Source organism: Rhincodon typus, chromosome 1 (assembly GCF_021869965.1).
Source record: "Rhincodon typus isolate 14 chromosome 1, sRhiTyp1.1, whole genome shotgun sequence".
NCBI lineage: Eukaryota > Metazoa > Chordata > Chondrichthyes > Orectolobiformes > Rhincodontidae > Rhincodon > Rhincodon typus.
In genome coordinates, this window is record NC_063332.1 from 142,013,436 (window position 1) to 142,029,631 (window position 16,196).

The window sequence follows — 16,196 nt, forward strand, 5'->3', positions numbered from 1 at the left end:
AGTCTGATCTAACTTATGGAGCAATTCCATGAAGATGCCTGGCAAAGCAGTTGGCTCCACTCTCTTTCACTGCCTCCTCTTATTTAATCTCTCCATGGGGCCTCCCCTATTGTATCCTACAGCAATTAGATTTGCCATTTTCATAGCCTGCAGGTTCCCTCTTGTTCTTCCATTTCCTCCCAGTCTATCCATAATTACTGTCCCCCTCTGATTCTATTTTCCCATATACACATATCATTCCATTTTCTACCAAAAGTTGGGACTTTAATTTTTCAATCTAATGCTGGTATTTCAAATGGACCACAGCACAGGCTGTGTTTTCTTTGCCTGTTTGGTGTTGGAATCTGAGTGCAACCTGTAGGTTTTGTATTTCTCGGTCAGTTTGTCCACAGGTTTTTGGGCCATGTCCCAATCACTGACTGCATGGTACACTTTCTGATCTCTTTATCACACACAAGTTCTCTTGCTGTGAGGCAGACAAAGGGACACGGAATTTGGTTTGTGGTTCAACTCAATTTTATTAACAAAATATTCCTCATTAAAAGCACCAAGTGAGCATTTCCCAAATTCTTTAAAACTCTTTATCTAACTCTGTCTGTCTGAGAAAGGACATTATCCATCATGATCCATGTGTTTGAGCTGGGCTGTTGGAATTGCCTTCCCCTCCAACATAGGGCTGGCTCTCTTCCACAAAGGTGGATCTCGCAAATCAGGGCAGATCATCTCCTGGGTCGTCTTTGGATGCTGCACAGTCTTCTGCTATGAGTCTTGCTCCAAGTCTTCATTAAGCAAGTGGCTTTCTCGCCCCAAAACTTCCTGAATGTTCTGCGGCCTTTGGCCAATGGGGTCATGAGTTGGGTTCAAAGCATCCAATGGAGTTGTGCCAACACCCTTCACTGTTGCCATGCCGGGGAGGTGTAAAGTGCATGTTCTCAAGTACTCGCTGGAAGTCAAGGTACCAGAAAGTTTGTTTGATATTTCTCCAATACACAACTCTCAGGCTGATTGTAGCTGGCTCCCCCTGAACCTTTCTGATCACTTTGACCTTGATATCCATTGTTCTCTGTACCTAATAACTGCTGGCTTCAAAATTTTCTATCATACCCAACTTCTCCTGCTATGGGTCAATTTAGAATGTTCAAGATTGGGCCCGTGGTCATTTGTTCTTAAGTTGATTTAGTTCAGTTTGAATCTCGTGCCCAAGGAACTTTGTAAAGAACTGTTACCTCATTGGATTGATTTTGAATGTTAATACTTGCCACTTATGTTGTTTAAGAATTAATGGAATTGTTGATTTAAACTTTGTATTTAGCCTACAAGGCACTTACGTACACCACAAAGAGAAAAAAACCTGAGCTCTCTTGGCCTGCCTGCAACTGTGAATAATGCAAGTTTATTAACTTTAGCAATGGATTAAAAGAAAGAATATTCTGCAACTGAAGCTTTGATAAACCTAGCTTTATTGTTTTTGCCAGAAATGACTAAACCTCTGATAATTTTCTAGTGGAATTTGAGATACAAATTTGCTTCTAACAAGATTTCTAAATACTAATGACTTCAAATTAAGTCAATTCAAAATTTACATAAACTAACTTCCACTTGAGTCAAAATGGAGTCATTAATCTTGCGGAACATAGAATTTGGCTGGATTTCCAGCTATACTTGTGGAAAAAAGTAATGAGTGGGAAATCCTGAATTAAATATCATCAGAGATGAATCTTTGTTCTTCAAGGTCAAGTGGATCTTTGTCTTCTTCTTTACAGATGTCTTGTTTCTCACCATCCTGATGAGAAAAAACAATATTTTAAAATGTATTTGGTACTGAAAAATAGTGAATTAAAAATGCAAAATAACATTTGAACATGGGTCCAATGTTCCAAGGTCTGGCAATCACATGCAGATTGCCACTCCATTCCCTTTTAATGCAACAAAAGAACTCCACATTTTTGACAGGAGCTTCTGAGCAGGCTTTTTCAGAAATGCAGAGCCTTACTTTCGTTCTGACAGGTCCCTCATAGCACAGAACAACTGGGGAAAGACAATCCCACCCTTTCCCACAGCAGTCACTTGCCTTGTTCTATCATTGAAAGGTCCATTTCAGACAGCCAGTTTTAAAGGTGCTGTGAAAAGCTAAGTACCTAAAACAGGTGTGTAGTCAGGCTGTCAGGAACGTAAGATGCCAGCGTGGCATGGTGACAATAGAGTAGGGGGTAGCTACCATGTAGGTAAAATGCTTGGTGGAAAGGGATAGGATGCCAGGTCAGTAGGTTGCCATATAAGCAGCGTTTCCTCTAGGCTGCACATGTACCCAGCTGCTCCAGTATTCTGCACATGGTAATTAGTGTTGGCAATCACAGCAGTCACTCCTGGTTCCAAGCGTTGCTGCTGAATTAAAGGGAAAGTTGCATTTAAGTAGCATTCATGGGGGCTGGCTGCCAGAAGGGGAGGTACATGGTGGAAGGATGCCAGAGATGGAGGCTGCACGGGGGTTTAGGGTGTCAGAGGGGGTAGGATCCCAAGTGAGTAGGGTATGAGGTAAATAGACGGCCAGTGGCAAGAGGGCTAGGTCAGTAACGGAGTGTTTAGGGTAAGGTCAGAAGTCACATGATACCAGGTTATAGTCCAACAGGTTTATTTGAAATCACAAGCTTTCTGAGTGCTGCCTCTTTGTCAGGTGAAGCGATGGGTGGACAGGTCTAGTGATGTAAGATGTGTTGGATCCCAGGGGTTATGGGAGAAGACGGGAGCGAGGGGGGGTCGTTGGGTGCGGGTGAAGGGTGTTGGGTCAGAGTCCCAGGGAATTGGAATTGAAGCTGTGAGTGTTAAACTCGGTGTCTCTTGAATTGTCATTCAGGAGTTGGACCAGGTTTTTAATAGTCTAACATTTCCTGAGTAACTATTTAACTGCAGAGAAAACCTCCAAGTTCTCTGATTTAAATGGATACTTTCAGAGAGTTGCATGTAGAGGGGAATTGCCCAGCAGAATCTTCAATTTCCATGGCAATCTCTTTGGAGTCTGCCATGATGGAGATTCTGCAGATTGCACATGTGCCATTGCCATCTACCCTTCAGAAACTATTACCTGGACGTCAGAAAATCTGTGCCAATATTTCTTTTCACTTCCATACACATTTTTGCAAAATAGTTGGTTGAAGGACAACAAACAGAGTATGAATGGTAAAGAATAACTTGTAGTTGCAAATTTTATCAAAGAAATGTGCAACATAACGCACAGTGTATGAATAAAATTAACAATAGAAATATTGATAACTTTAGATTACTGTTTTGCGTATTTCCTCAAGCCTTTAACAAACTTCAGTTGTTACATATTGATGTTCAGAAATAATTTTAACATATATCAAGCTGTGGTGAATACTTCCAATAAGGCTTTGGAATACAGAGTTATTGTTGTGTGCCATTTTGATTCTTAGCCTCAACAAAAATTGTTCTTGCACAGGTCAAGGTACATAAATTTGTTAATAACAAGGTGTAGAGCTGGATGAACACAGCAGGCCAAGCAGCATCAGAGGAGCAGGAAAGCTGATGATGAAAGCCTAGACCCTTCTTCAGAAATGGGAGAGGGGAAGGGGATTCTGAAATAAATAGGGAGAGAGGGGGAGGCGGATAGAAGATGGATAGAGGAGACAGACAGGTCAAAGAGGCGGGGGTGGAGCCAGTAAAGGTGAGTGTAGGTGGGGAGTTAGGGAGGGGATAGGTCAGTCCAGGGAGGATGGACAGGTCAAGGGGGTGGGATGAGGCTAGTAGGTAGGAGATGGGGGTGGCACTTGAGGTGGGAGGAGGGGATAGGTGGGAAGAAGGACAGATTAGGGAGGTGGGGACAAGCTGGGCTGGTTTGGGGATGCGGTAGGGGGAGGGGAGATTTTGAAGCTTGTGCAATCCACATTGATACCATTGGGCTGCAGGGTTCCCAAGCAAAATATGAGGTGCTGTTCCTACAACCTTCGGGTGGCATCGTTGTGGCGCTGCAGGAGGCCCAGGATGGACATGTCGTCTAAGGAGTGGGAGGGGGAGTTGAAATGGTTGGCGACTGGGAGGTGCAGTTATTTGTTGCGAACCGAGCATAGGTGTTCCACAAAGCGGTCCCCAAGCCTCTGCTTGGTTTCCCTGATGTAGAGCAGGCCACATATGGAACAGCGGATACAGTATACCACATTAGCAGATGTGCAAGTGAACATCTGCTTGATGTGGAAGGTCTTCTTGGGGCCTGGGATGGGGGTGAGGGGGGAGGTGTAGGGGCAGTTGTAGCACTTCCTGCGGTTGCAGGGAAAAGTGCCAGGTGAGGTGGGGCTGGAGGGGAGTGTGGAGCAGACAAGGGAGTCACGGAGAGAGTGGTCCCTCCGGAAAGCAGATAAGGGTAGGGAGGGAAAAATGTCTTTGGTGGTGGGGTCGGATTGCAAATGGCGGAAGTGTTGGAGGATGATGCGTTGGATCCGGAGGTTGGTGGGGTGGTACGTGAGGACGAGGGAGATTCTTTTTTGGTTGTTATTGCGGGGAGGGGGTGTGAGGGATCAGTTGCGGGAAATGTGGGAGACACGGTCGAGGGCGTTCTCAACCACTGAGGGGGGATGTTGCGGTCCTTGAAAAACGAGGACATCTGAGATGTTCGGGAGTGAAATGCCTCATCCTGGGAGCAGATGCGGCGGAGGCAATTGGGAATAGGGGATGGCATTTTTGCAGTAAGGTGGGTGGAGGAGGTGTATTCTAGGTTGCTGTGGGAGTCGGTAGGCTTGAAATGGATATCAGTTTCCAGGTGGTTGCCAGAGATGGAAACAGAGAGGTCCAGGAAGGAGAGAGAGGTATCAGAGATGCTCCAGGTGAACTTAAGGTTGAGGTGGAAGGTGTTGGTGAAGTGGATGAACTGTTCGAGCTCCTCGTGGGAGCACGAGGCGGCACCGATACAGTCATCGATGTAACGGAAGAAGAGGTGGGTTTAGGGCCAGTGTAGCTACGGAAGAGGATTTTTCCACATAACCTACAAAGAGGCAGGCATAGCTTGGGCCCATGCGGGTACCCATGGCCGCCACCTTTGTCTGTAGGAAGTGGGAGGAATTGAAAGAGAAGTTGTTAAGAGTGAGGACGAATTCAGCTAAGCGGATGAGGGTGTCAGTGGAGGGAGGCTGGTCGGGCCTGCAGGACAGGAAGAAGCGGAGGGCCTTTAGGCCATCTGCATGGGGAATGCAAGTGTATAGGGACTGGACGTCCATGGTAAAGATGAAGTGTTGGGGACTGTGGAATCGAAAGTTTTGGAGGAGGTGGAGGGCGTGGGTCCGTGACACCACCCACTTGCATTCCCCATGCAGGGGCGGGGGCAGGGGTAGGGGATGGGAGCAGTATGGAAAGTGGGAAGGAACTGCTTTCAGCGATTCAATTATTTCCCTAACTAGGATCATATGATCACACCTCAGCAAATATTTTGGAAAGCTAATAGAATATTGTTACTTACTGAGACGGGAATTGAATGTCAAAGCAGGAAGGTCATATTTCATTTATACTGGACATGATGAAACCATATCTGGAAATCTCTATATGGTACTGGTCTCCTGACTTAAGAAGGAAGGATGTAAATAAGTTGGAAGTAGTTTTGAGAAGATTTTCTAGATTACTATCTGAAATGGACAGTTTGTCTTATGAGAAAAGATTGGACAGGTAGTCATACATCCACTAGAGTTTGGAAGAATAAGAGTCAATATGATTGAAACATGTCAAGACCAGTCTGGACTTTTTAAGCTGCAGATGGAAAAGGATCTTCCTCTTGCAAGAGAATCTAAATGAGGGGTCACTGTTTAGAAAAAAATTCTCCTTACCCATGTAAGACAGAGGATAAGGAGAATATTTTTTCACTGAATGTCACTTGTCTTTAGAACTCAAAAGACTTTGGGAACAGAGTCTTTGAATATTTTTAAGGGAGAGGTAGGCAGATTTTTGATCAACGATACGTCGAATTGTTGTCAGAAATCTGAAGTTATTGAATTGCAGAGTATACTTGAGAGACCAAGTGGCCTAATCACACTGCTGTTTTGTATGTTCATATGTTTATTTATATACTTTTGTGTCTCCTGATCAGACTGGGGTTTAAGTGACACATTCTTTAGGCTAGACTTAGTGCATTGCACTGCAGCAGGAAACATGACACCTGGGCCAACTAAATTATGGGAGAATTGCTAAGTCAGTCCCCCATTGGTAGCAAAATTTCCCCAATGCAATAGAAGGATGCAAGGGTCAGATGCAGGTTTCCAACTGTTGGTGGCAGGGTGTTAATTATGCTCGTTTAATGAACCGATTCATACCCATTATCACAAAGTACACATCAGTTTAGTGGTGGTTCAGATATACAATAGGGATTGCATGGCTTTCCCTTGAGGACCATCCAACAAACTCCATCATTTGTCATGACCCTCTGGGAATGGGAGAGGGCATGCCTGGCTATCTGGCAGTCTGTGCGCAATCGGTGGTTCTGACATTGGAAGGCAGGTCATGTTGCACTGGAGATGATTGGGACTAGGACACTAATCTGAGGAACTCCTGCAGAGGTGTCCTGGCACCAAGGTGAATGACCTACAACAAACCAACCATATCCCTTTGTGTCAGTTATGATTCCAACTAAGAGAGTCAGAAGCAATACAGGCAAGGAAAAATAAGAGTTGAATCGGCAAGACTGATAATGATAATGCTACCCCTTGACTACAGACATGTAGATCTTTGCACACTTTAGTAATCACAAACAAGTACTAAATATGTATAATATGGTAAAGTATAGTCAAGTATACCGGATCCACCACTTTAATTTTTGCAAGTGAGCAGGTTAATTGAGGTTAAACATGTTCATTAAATGTGCTTATAATGTTGAATCCTGTTCATTACATAATCCACATATTGATTAAGGCAAAAGTCTCCTGAGATTCTCTGCCTTGATCATGCAATATTCCTCAACTAAGAAAGGGTATAAGCAACCTGTTCCCAGCTGTATTTATAGACAATTAAGATCATTAATGTTGACAATGGATCAGGACCCCAAAATATTTGTGGACAGTTTCTTGCTTGTAATTCCAAAATGTATTGTTTTTAATGGGTGGACTGTGACAGAAATACTGCAGATTTAAATTCAGTGTCTGGCAAATCCTGTATGAAGCCAACATGTAAATTGACAGGGAATCACCAAACAAGACTAAACAAGAAGAGAAAACAAGGGTGGAAGTGCTGACTATCTCTGTCTTCTCAACTGAAAACCACCATGCCTGTTTTATGTTCCAGGGATAAACAAAGATATTGGTGAAAAAGCCAGTTTCAACTCTACTAGTGGACTAGTGGGGCTGGAAGCTACAAAGTGTACCATCCTGGGTCTGAGCATTAACTTTAGCATGCTGTGAAGATCACAATCAATGAATTATGTCCTAGTTACCCCTGTGTTGCAGGTAAAGGAAGACCTCTCACTCCACGCTACAAGCAGTTAAAAAATTGGAACTAGGTTAAAGGACCGTCAATTATCATACAGTACCAGGAATCACAAAAAAAAACTGTTCAACTATCAACATCATAGTGCTGGTCACCTCCATCTCAACAGCTGCAAAGTTCAACTACTTACTCTGCACCAACATTTCGGAGACTGGTCCATATATCTGTTTATTTTTAAATGTTTTGGAGTGACTTCTTAATTCTACTCTCGATATGTTGTTGTGTTGGTATTTTTTTCTAATGCTAATTATTAAAATCATTCTTTGGTAACTCGAAAAAAGCCTGGTTAAATCAGCCTTTAGAACATAAGTTAATTTGGGTCTAAAAGAAAGGTATCCACAAGTGAAAGGATCTTTTCTAAATTAATGTGTTGCAACCGACCAAGGGAATGAGTGAATAAAGAAGAGGAGGCAATTTATCCCTCCTCACCTGGGAGCTTAAGCATTTTGGATATCCCATCTTGAATCATAATGAATGGGGGAAATCACCATAATAATGCCAGAAGCAAAAAGTTATACTACTTTTCTCACTGATCTACTTCCTTGTCCCCACATCTTTTCTCTCCTTTCTTCTTTCTTTATCAGTCTAGCTGATACTAATGAAATACTTCTGGTCAGTGAATAACGGACAAATTCTTTTACTCTTTCAAGCAAAATCAGGGTCATAGATTTATGGTGATTAAATTAATCAATTCTTTTTTATTTTAAAAGATATTCAGGGTGTTTTGCCACATATTTTGTGATCATGTTCTGAAATTCCATCCACTACAATCAGAAATAAATCAAACATTATATATAAATTATATAGTCATAAATTAACAGATTTGATAAGCAATTGGTAAATTAGATGTAACCAATACATACTTGACTTGCATAAAGAGTATCGATGCCACTCTCACAAAATGGGCTCACTGCAGCTTTTTTACGCCATGTGCATTCTCTGGGGTCTCTAAATTTCTTAAGCGGCCATGCCAGAAAAGCTCTGCCAAGTCTTTGCTGATCAAGAACAGCTGGAGGTTGTTGCCTGACAATGTAGAGAATAAGTTAGTATGGTTCAACAGTTAAATTAAAAAGAATTGGCAACCCAATCTCAAACTGGATCTTCCTCACCAAAATTATATCATGACATATTATTGTATGTTAGACAATTGTCAGTTTTTATCTTATTTAATGGGATATCATGTATAATTCGCACTGAAGATTTGGGTTTTGATTACGCACATTTGAAATATGAAGGGAGGTGAGTAGCTATAATAGCACTGATTTTATGCACGTACACAAATGAATGTGTGAAGGATAGATATGCATTTCCTCAGAGGTTACTAAAGCAATGAAATTGCTGAGTCACAGACATGTAGGTTGCACTTGATGTATGTGAAGGTGTCCATTTAATCTTCCCATGTGCACTACATCCTAATTGAAAGTTGTGGCCAATTTTAATTATTTATTATTTTTCACATGAGCGTTGATTAATAATGAACAAAAGTGACAGCTTATTGAGTTTTTAAATGTGTTATGCTCTGGAAAGGTTACCATCAAACTCCTGATAAACAGCATATGAGCAAGAAGGAAAAGAGGATTTCTGTCAATGCCTTTCATGGATGTCAAAGCCATGAGTGGCTCCCCCAACCCTGCCAAGTCCTAGGTTATCATTTCACTGGATGGATCCAAGATCCCTATAGATAAAAGGTAGGATCCCAGCAGTAGGATCCTATTGTTGGCCAAATAAGAGACTCTGTTAGGACTGCCATTTTTAAAATTCATTCACAGGATGTGGGCATTGCTGGCTAGAGATATTATCTGGGTCTCTGGATTAATAGTGTAGCGATAATACCACTATGTCATCACCATCTCTGTTTGTAGCAAGAAAAAGTATACGCTCAGGTGAGGAATCACACAACTGGACATAAAGGAGAGTAAGCCATGACATCTATGGAACCCTACAGAATAAAGTCCCCGTTCCATATGGTTTGACATCATTGTGACATAGCTCCTCAAACATGTTCAATAGCTACTAGAGTAAAGGGATAATTAACCCTCGACTCCACATCTCATTTCTCATCTCCTCCTCATTTCTGTCTTAAATAGGCAACTTCTTACTCCGAGATTATGTCCTCTGGTCTTCAACTCTCCCACTAGGGGAAACAACATCAAAACTTTTACCCTGTCAATTCCCCTAAAAGTATTAGGTCTCCACTCACTCTCCTGAACTCTCACTACACCAAGTTATAGTCCAACAAGTTTATTTGAAAACACAAGCTTTTGGAGCCTCAATCCTTCTTCAGGTGTTACTGAGAGAGGTAATCAAACACAGAATTTATAAGTAAAAGATCAAAGGTTCACTCCACTGATGAGGATACATTAAACAAACCTAATCTTTAATCAGTTAGAAGGTTTTAATTGATTAATATGTATATGTAAATCCCCAAATTCCTTTCAAGTTATGGCCTGATAGAACTAAAGGTTTTATCACTGACATTTTAGGTCAGACAATGTATGTTAGGTGTGTGGCCTTGTTTAGAATCTGTTTGTGTTTTAGTTTGGAGTCAGACTAGTTTTATTTATAAAGTAGGAATTTATAAAACACCGCATTGACTGACTGTCTATAAATTGTGTGCTTTTTGAACATAATAAAATGTATCTGCAAATATAAATACTTTTGAACAAAATAAAATGTAGATTCAACAGCATCTTAGGTTTGTTTACTACATCCTCATCAATGGTGTGAACCTTTGATCGTTTATTTTTAAATTCTGTATCTGATAACACCTCTCTCACTAACACGTGAACAAGAAATGAGACTCCAAAAGCTTGTGTTTTCAAATAAAACTGTTGGACTATAACCTGGTGTCATGTGATTTTTGACCTTGTCCACCCCAGTCCAACACCAGCACCTCCACCTCCTGAACTTGAATGAGTACAGTATGTACCATTGCTAAGTTTGAGAATGACACAAAAATAGGTGAGAAGGACCTACCCAACTTCTCCTCATAAGGAAATTCGTCTACACCCTGGATCAACTGAGTGAACCTTCTCTGGACTGCCTCCAACACTAGTATATCTTTCCTTAGATAAGGGGCCCAAAAAAGGTTCACAGCATTCTAGCTGTGGTCTGACCACTGTCTTGTATATGTTTAGCAAAACCCCCTACTTTTATATTCCACTCCCTGTGAAATAAAGACCAACATTCTATTTGCCTTCTCTATAAATTGCTGTGTGCTGCAACTTTTTGCAATCTTTTCACATTTAAATAATATTCATTCCTTCTATCCTGCCTGCAATAGTGCAAACCTCATATTTTCCTACATTATATACTCCATATGCCAACTTTATGCTCTTTCACTTAACCTGTCTATATAGCTCTATAGACTCTTTGTGTCATCCTCACTACTTGCCTTCTCACCTATTTTTAGTTATTCTCAAAAGTTGGTGATAGTACATTCACTACCATCATTCAGGTCTTTACTATATATTGTAAATAGTTGTGGTCACAGCACTAATTTGTGTGGCATTTCACTTATTGCAGTTTACCATCCTGAAGATATCCTCTTTATTCCATCTCTCAGATTTCCATTAGTTAGCAATCCTCTATCTGTGCTAATATGCTACCCCCAACAGCATGGGCTCTTACAAACACAGGAACAAAAACAAAGTTTTGAGCCTCTGAGGAAGGGTCACCGGACCCGAAACGTTAACTCTGTTTTCCTTCACAGATGCTATAAGACCTGCTGAGCTTTTCCAGCAACTTTGTTTTTGTTCCCGATTTACAGCATCCGCAGTTCTTTGGGTTTTTATTTAGCATAGGGTCTTACCTTATTAAGTAACCTTATGTACCATATCTTATCAAATGCCTTTTAGAATTCCAAATACAAAATTCTTCTATCTAACCCACTTATTACTTCCTCAACATACTTTAGTAAATTTCTACGGGATGATGTCACATTCTTGAAGCTATGCTGACACTGTTTGATTATATAATGTTTCAAGATGCTCTGCAATGACATCCTTTATAATAGACTCTATCATTTTCTCAATCTCAGATATTAAGCTAGCTGGCCTATAGTTACCTATTTTTTCTCTCCATCTGTTATATTGACAGTTTTCTGATGCTCTGGGACTTTTCCAGAAGTGAAGGAAACAGTGCATCAACCATATCTGCAGCCAATGTTCTCTCTGAGACATACAGCTGCTCCAGTGTTCTGCACATGACGATTGGAATCAGTACATCAATTGCTGTATTGACATCCCATTCCAGAACTTGCTACCGCACACAAGACTCAGAGGCCTGTGCAGGGAGTAAGAAAATTAGAGGGTAAGCTAACGGTAGTTACTTCCTTCAAGATCCTAGGATGCGACATATTAGGCCCGGGGGACTTATTGGTCTTTAGCTACATCAGTTTCCCTTGTACTTTTTCTATAGTAATAGCTATTGTTTTTTCCACCATCTCCCTTCCCCTGAGTCCCTTGATGTAATGCTATTAGTAGCCTCTACTGTGAAGACCTTTCAAATGCCTTCTGGAAATCTAAGTAATGTTAGCTACTGGTTTGGCTTTAAACACACTGCATGTTAAGTTCTTTGGGCAACAGCGATCTTTCCCCATACACTTGCACAAATAAAATCTATGCTTCCTTAATCATGTACATTCTAGCATTTTTTACTGCATTAGAGTTAAAGGTCCCATTTTCCCCAGATAGCTTTTCATCAGTTTCTGGCAGTGTCTGTGTATCTCATCAGTGGGCTCAGTGGAACAGCAGCTAAATTTACTTATCATATTATTCAATGTAGGATTTTATTTTTATTCACTGGATATGGGCATTGCAAGCTGGCCAGCAACTTTATTGCCCGTCTGCAGTCCTCCATGAGAAGGTGGTGGTGAGCTGCCTTCTTGAACCGCTGCAGTCCATATTCTGTAGGTAGACCCACAATACCATTAAGGAAGGAATTCCAGGATGTTGACCCAGTGACAGTGAATGAATGGAAATATATTTTTCAAGTCAGGATGATGGTGAGTTGCTTGGAGGGAAACTTGAATGTGGTGGTGTTCCCATGTATCTCTCCCCTATCACTCTAGATCAAAGTGGTCGCAGGTTTTGAAGGTGCTGTCTGAGGATCTTTGGTGAATTTCTACAGTGCAGCTTGTTGATAGTACACACTGCTGCTACTGAGCATCAGTGGTGGAAGGAGTGGATGCTTGTGGATATAGTGCTAATCAAGAAGGTTGCTTTGACCTGGATGGTGTCAAGCTTCTTGAGTGTTGTTGGAGCTGCATCCATCCAAGCAAATGGGGCGTATTCCATCACACTCCTGACTTGTGCCTTGTAGATGGTGGACAGGCTCTGGGAAGTCAGGAGGTGAGTTATTAGCCAAAGTATTCCTAGACTCTGAGCTGTTGTGCAGGGAGGACTTATCCAAGTCCTGACTAAGTGCTGACCCAATGGGTGGCACAGTGGCTCAGTGATGAGCACTGCTACTTCACAATGGCAGGGACCTAGCCTCAATTCCAACCTTGGGTGACAGAGTGGAGTTTGCATATTCTCCCTGTGTCTGTGTGGGTTTCTGATGGGTGTTCTGATTTGCTCCCACAGTCCGAAGATGTGCAGATTGGGTGGATTGGCCATGCTAAATTGTCCATAGTGTTCAGGGATTTGCAGTTGAGGTAAATGCAGGGTTTAGGGGGATAGGATGAGGGCCAGGATCTGGATGAGATGCTCTTTGTTGTATCAGTGCAGACTCAATGGGCCAAATGGCCTCATTGCGCACTGTAGGGATACTATAAGGCTAATAACAAGCCTTAATTGGTTGGATTGACAATCCATCTCTAATTAGGGCAAAGGTTTCACTGCCACCAATCCCTCCATTGGAAATGTAATGTGGTTGTTCCACTCCCCTCTTGTTACCATTTTGCAAGGCTTCCCACCTCCCAGCCAGACTCCAGAACAGCTCAAAATAAGTTTATAGAAATTTAGTAAATTATTTCCTGCAGTTTCCTTAACAAATAGCTACAATTGATGGGAATATTTGACTCTGTCAATGCAAAATGAGTGATATTCACAGACATTATAAAAGCATACATTTTCCCTGAGAAAGTGACTGGAACTCAGGTTGTGCTGATGTAAGTCATGAGCCTCAAAATCATTCTGGTAATACCTGATTTTAAAATTACCTCATTCAAGTTCCTAGGTATTTTTATGTCGTGTCCAAAATTACATACCATGGATTTTGATAACGATGAGTTATTTTGTCTGCAGCCTGCTGTCGGAACTCTCCTTGCTATAAATCAAAAACATAATGAAAATTGATGAAAGCTGAGCTAATACTTAATATATTTTCAAACTGATTGGAGTCACCAATAGCTACCTCACAAATATAAAACATAAAAAATATAATTCTGAGAATGTTTTCATTAGGTTAGAAACAAAAGAGAGAGTTCTAATTATAATGTAAATCATATAGGGCCAGTATTTTCATCTCTGCCGCCAGAAGAGTTGGCAGGAAGACAATTCTCAGCAATAACAGTTGCCCCACCATTCTTTAACACTCCGTGCTGTCTTGATCAGTTGGAAACAGGACATGTAATCTGCAATCACCCTGCCCTCGAGAGAGGCCAGCTAATCTGAATGGTCAGCAGTTCTATAGCTACAGCAGTGCTAGATTCTCGTATTGGTCGTTGCTGGGACTACAGTAGGTCCCAGAACATGAACCAGTCTACTCTCAATCATCAGTTAAGTGATGGAAGGTGATGTCGACAGTGCTATCAAGCAGCACCTGCTCAGCAATAACTTGCCCAGTGACACCCAGATTGAATTCTGCCAGGGCCACTCAGCTCCTGACCTGATTGCAGCCTTGGCTCAAACATGAACAAAAGAGCTGAATTCCAGAGGTAAAGTGAAATTGACAGCCCTTGACATCAAAGTTGTATTTGGTTGACTGTGGCATCAAGGAACCCTAGCAAAGCTGGAATAAATGGGTATTAGGGGGCAAACTCTCTATTGGTTGGAATCATACCTGGTACATAGGAAGATGTTTGTACTTAGGGGAGGTCAGTCATCTCAGCTCCAAGACGTTTCTGCAGGAGTTCCTCAGGGTAGTGCCCTATTCCCAACCATCTTCAGCTGCTTCACTAATGACCTTTCCTTCATCATAAGGTCAGAAGTGGGGATGTTCGCTGATGACTGCACAATGTTCAGCATCATTCACAACTCCTCAGATTCTGAAAAGGTCCATGTTCAAATGCAACAAGATCTGGACAATATCCAGGACTGGACTGACAAATGGCAAGTAAGATTTGTACCACATAAATGCCAGACAACGACCGTCACCAATAACAGACAATCTGACCACCACCCCTTGACATTCAATGGCGTTACCATCACTGAATCCCCCACTATCAACATCCTTGAGGTTACCATTGACTAGAAATTCGGTTTGACTCATCACATAAACATAGTGGCTGCAAGAGCAGGCCAGAAGCTAGGAATACTGTAGTGGGTAACTCACCTCTTAACTCCCTAAAGCCTGTCCACCATCTACAAGGCACAAGTCAGGAGTGTGATGGAATACTCTCCACTTGCTTGGAAGGGTGCAGCTGCAACTACACTCAAGAAGCTTGACACCATTGGTTCAAAGCAACCCGCTTGATTGGCACTATATCCACAAGTATCCACTCCCATCCACACTGATGCTCAGGAGCAGCAGTGTGTACTATCAACAAGAGGCATTGTAGAAATTCATCAAAGATCCTCAGACAGCACCCTCAAAACACACAACCACAACTTCTGACCTGCTCTTGCAGCCACTGTGTTTATTTGATGAGTCAAAATGAGTTTCTAGTCAATGGTAACCCCAAGGGTGTTGATATTGGGGGATTCAGTGATGGTAACGCCATTGAATGTCAAGGGGTGATGGTTAGATTGTCTGTTATTGGTGACGGTCATTGCCTGGCATGATGACAAGGGCAGCAGATACATGGCAACACCACCACCTTCAAGTTCCTCTACAAGTAACTCACCATCCTGATTTGAAAAATGTATCTCCATTCATTCACTATCATTGGGTCAACATCCTGGAATTCCCTCTCTAGTGACATTGTGGGTCCACCTGCAAAATATGGACTGCAGCAATTCAAGAAGGCAGCTCACCACTACCTTTTCGAGAGCAACTGGGATGGACAATAAATGCTAGCGAGCCAGCATCACCTACATCCTGCAATTGAATAAAAAATATACTGAGCATTGCCTGCTTCCTGGCCTGAACCAGGACAGATCCCCTGATGGTAATTGTTCACAATGAATGACTGACAGTGGCCAAGTCCCTAGACTGTACCCCTGACTGACAGCCACTACCTCCCACCCCCCCCAACAATCCCACCCCCACCGCTGCACTGAGAACAAGCCCCTACCAGTTTCCACCCTGGCAATTTGGTTGGATGAGTGTAGTGTGTTTGCTGTGCAGGCAGCTGGCACATACTGTCGCTGTTAGATTGTCATCCCAGTATGCTGTTCATCAAGATGCGCCTCCAATCCCAGACAGATCCCTAGTAATAAGCAGTCTGTCTGTGTGTCTGTGCCAAAAAGCACCTCAATATGGCAATACTGATAGCCTTTGGCTCTGACTGAAGCTTCCATATATGGCACCTTCCTTACAGGGACACCTGACAGCTATTCCTTCAGAAAAGATTCCACATGGCATAGCATGGAGCCCTGAGCACCTGGAGAGAGAGAAAG

The 16,196-nt window shown here is 42.2% G+C and overlaps 1 protein-coding gene across 1 annotated transcript in view; it reads right to left on the reverse strand.

Annotated features, from left to right (window-relative positions):
- Positions 1-540: 540 nt before the first annotated feature.
- Positions 541-16,196, reverse strand: part of LOC125484179 (uncharacterized protein C4orf45) — a 29,472-nt gene continuing 13,816 nt past the window's right edge. The window contains exons 3-5 of the mRNA XM_048601758.1: positions 13,685-13,743; positions 8,337-8,496; positions 541-1,783 (exon numbers count right to left, since the gene is read on the reverse strand). Coding sequence (XP_048457715.1) covers positions 1,697-1,783; positions 8,337-8,496; positions 13,685-13,743 — 306 coding nt within the window. The 3' untranslated portion in view covers positions 541-1,696. The remainder of the gene's footprint in view (positions 1,784-8,336; positions 8,497-13,684; positions 13,744-16,196) is intronic.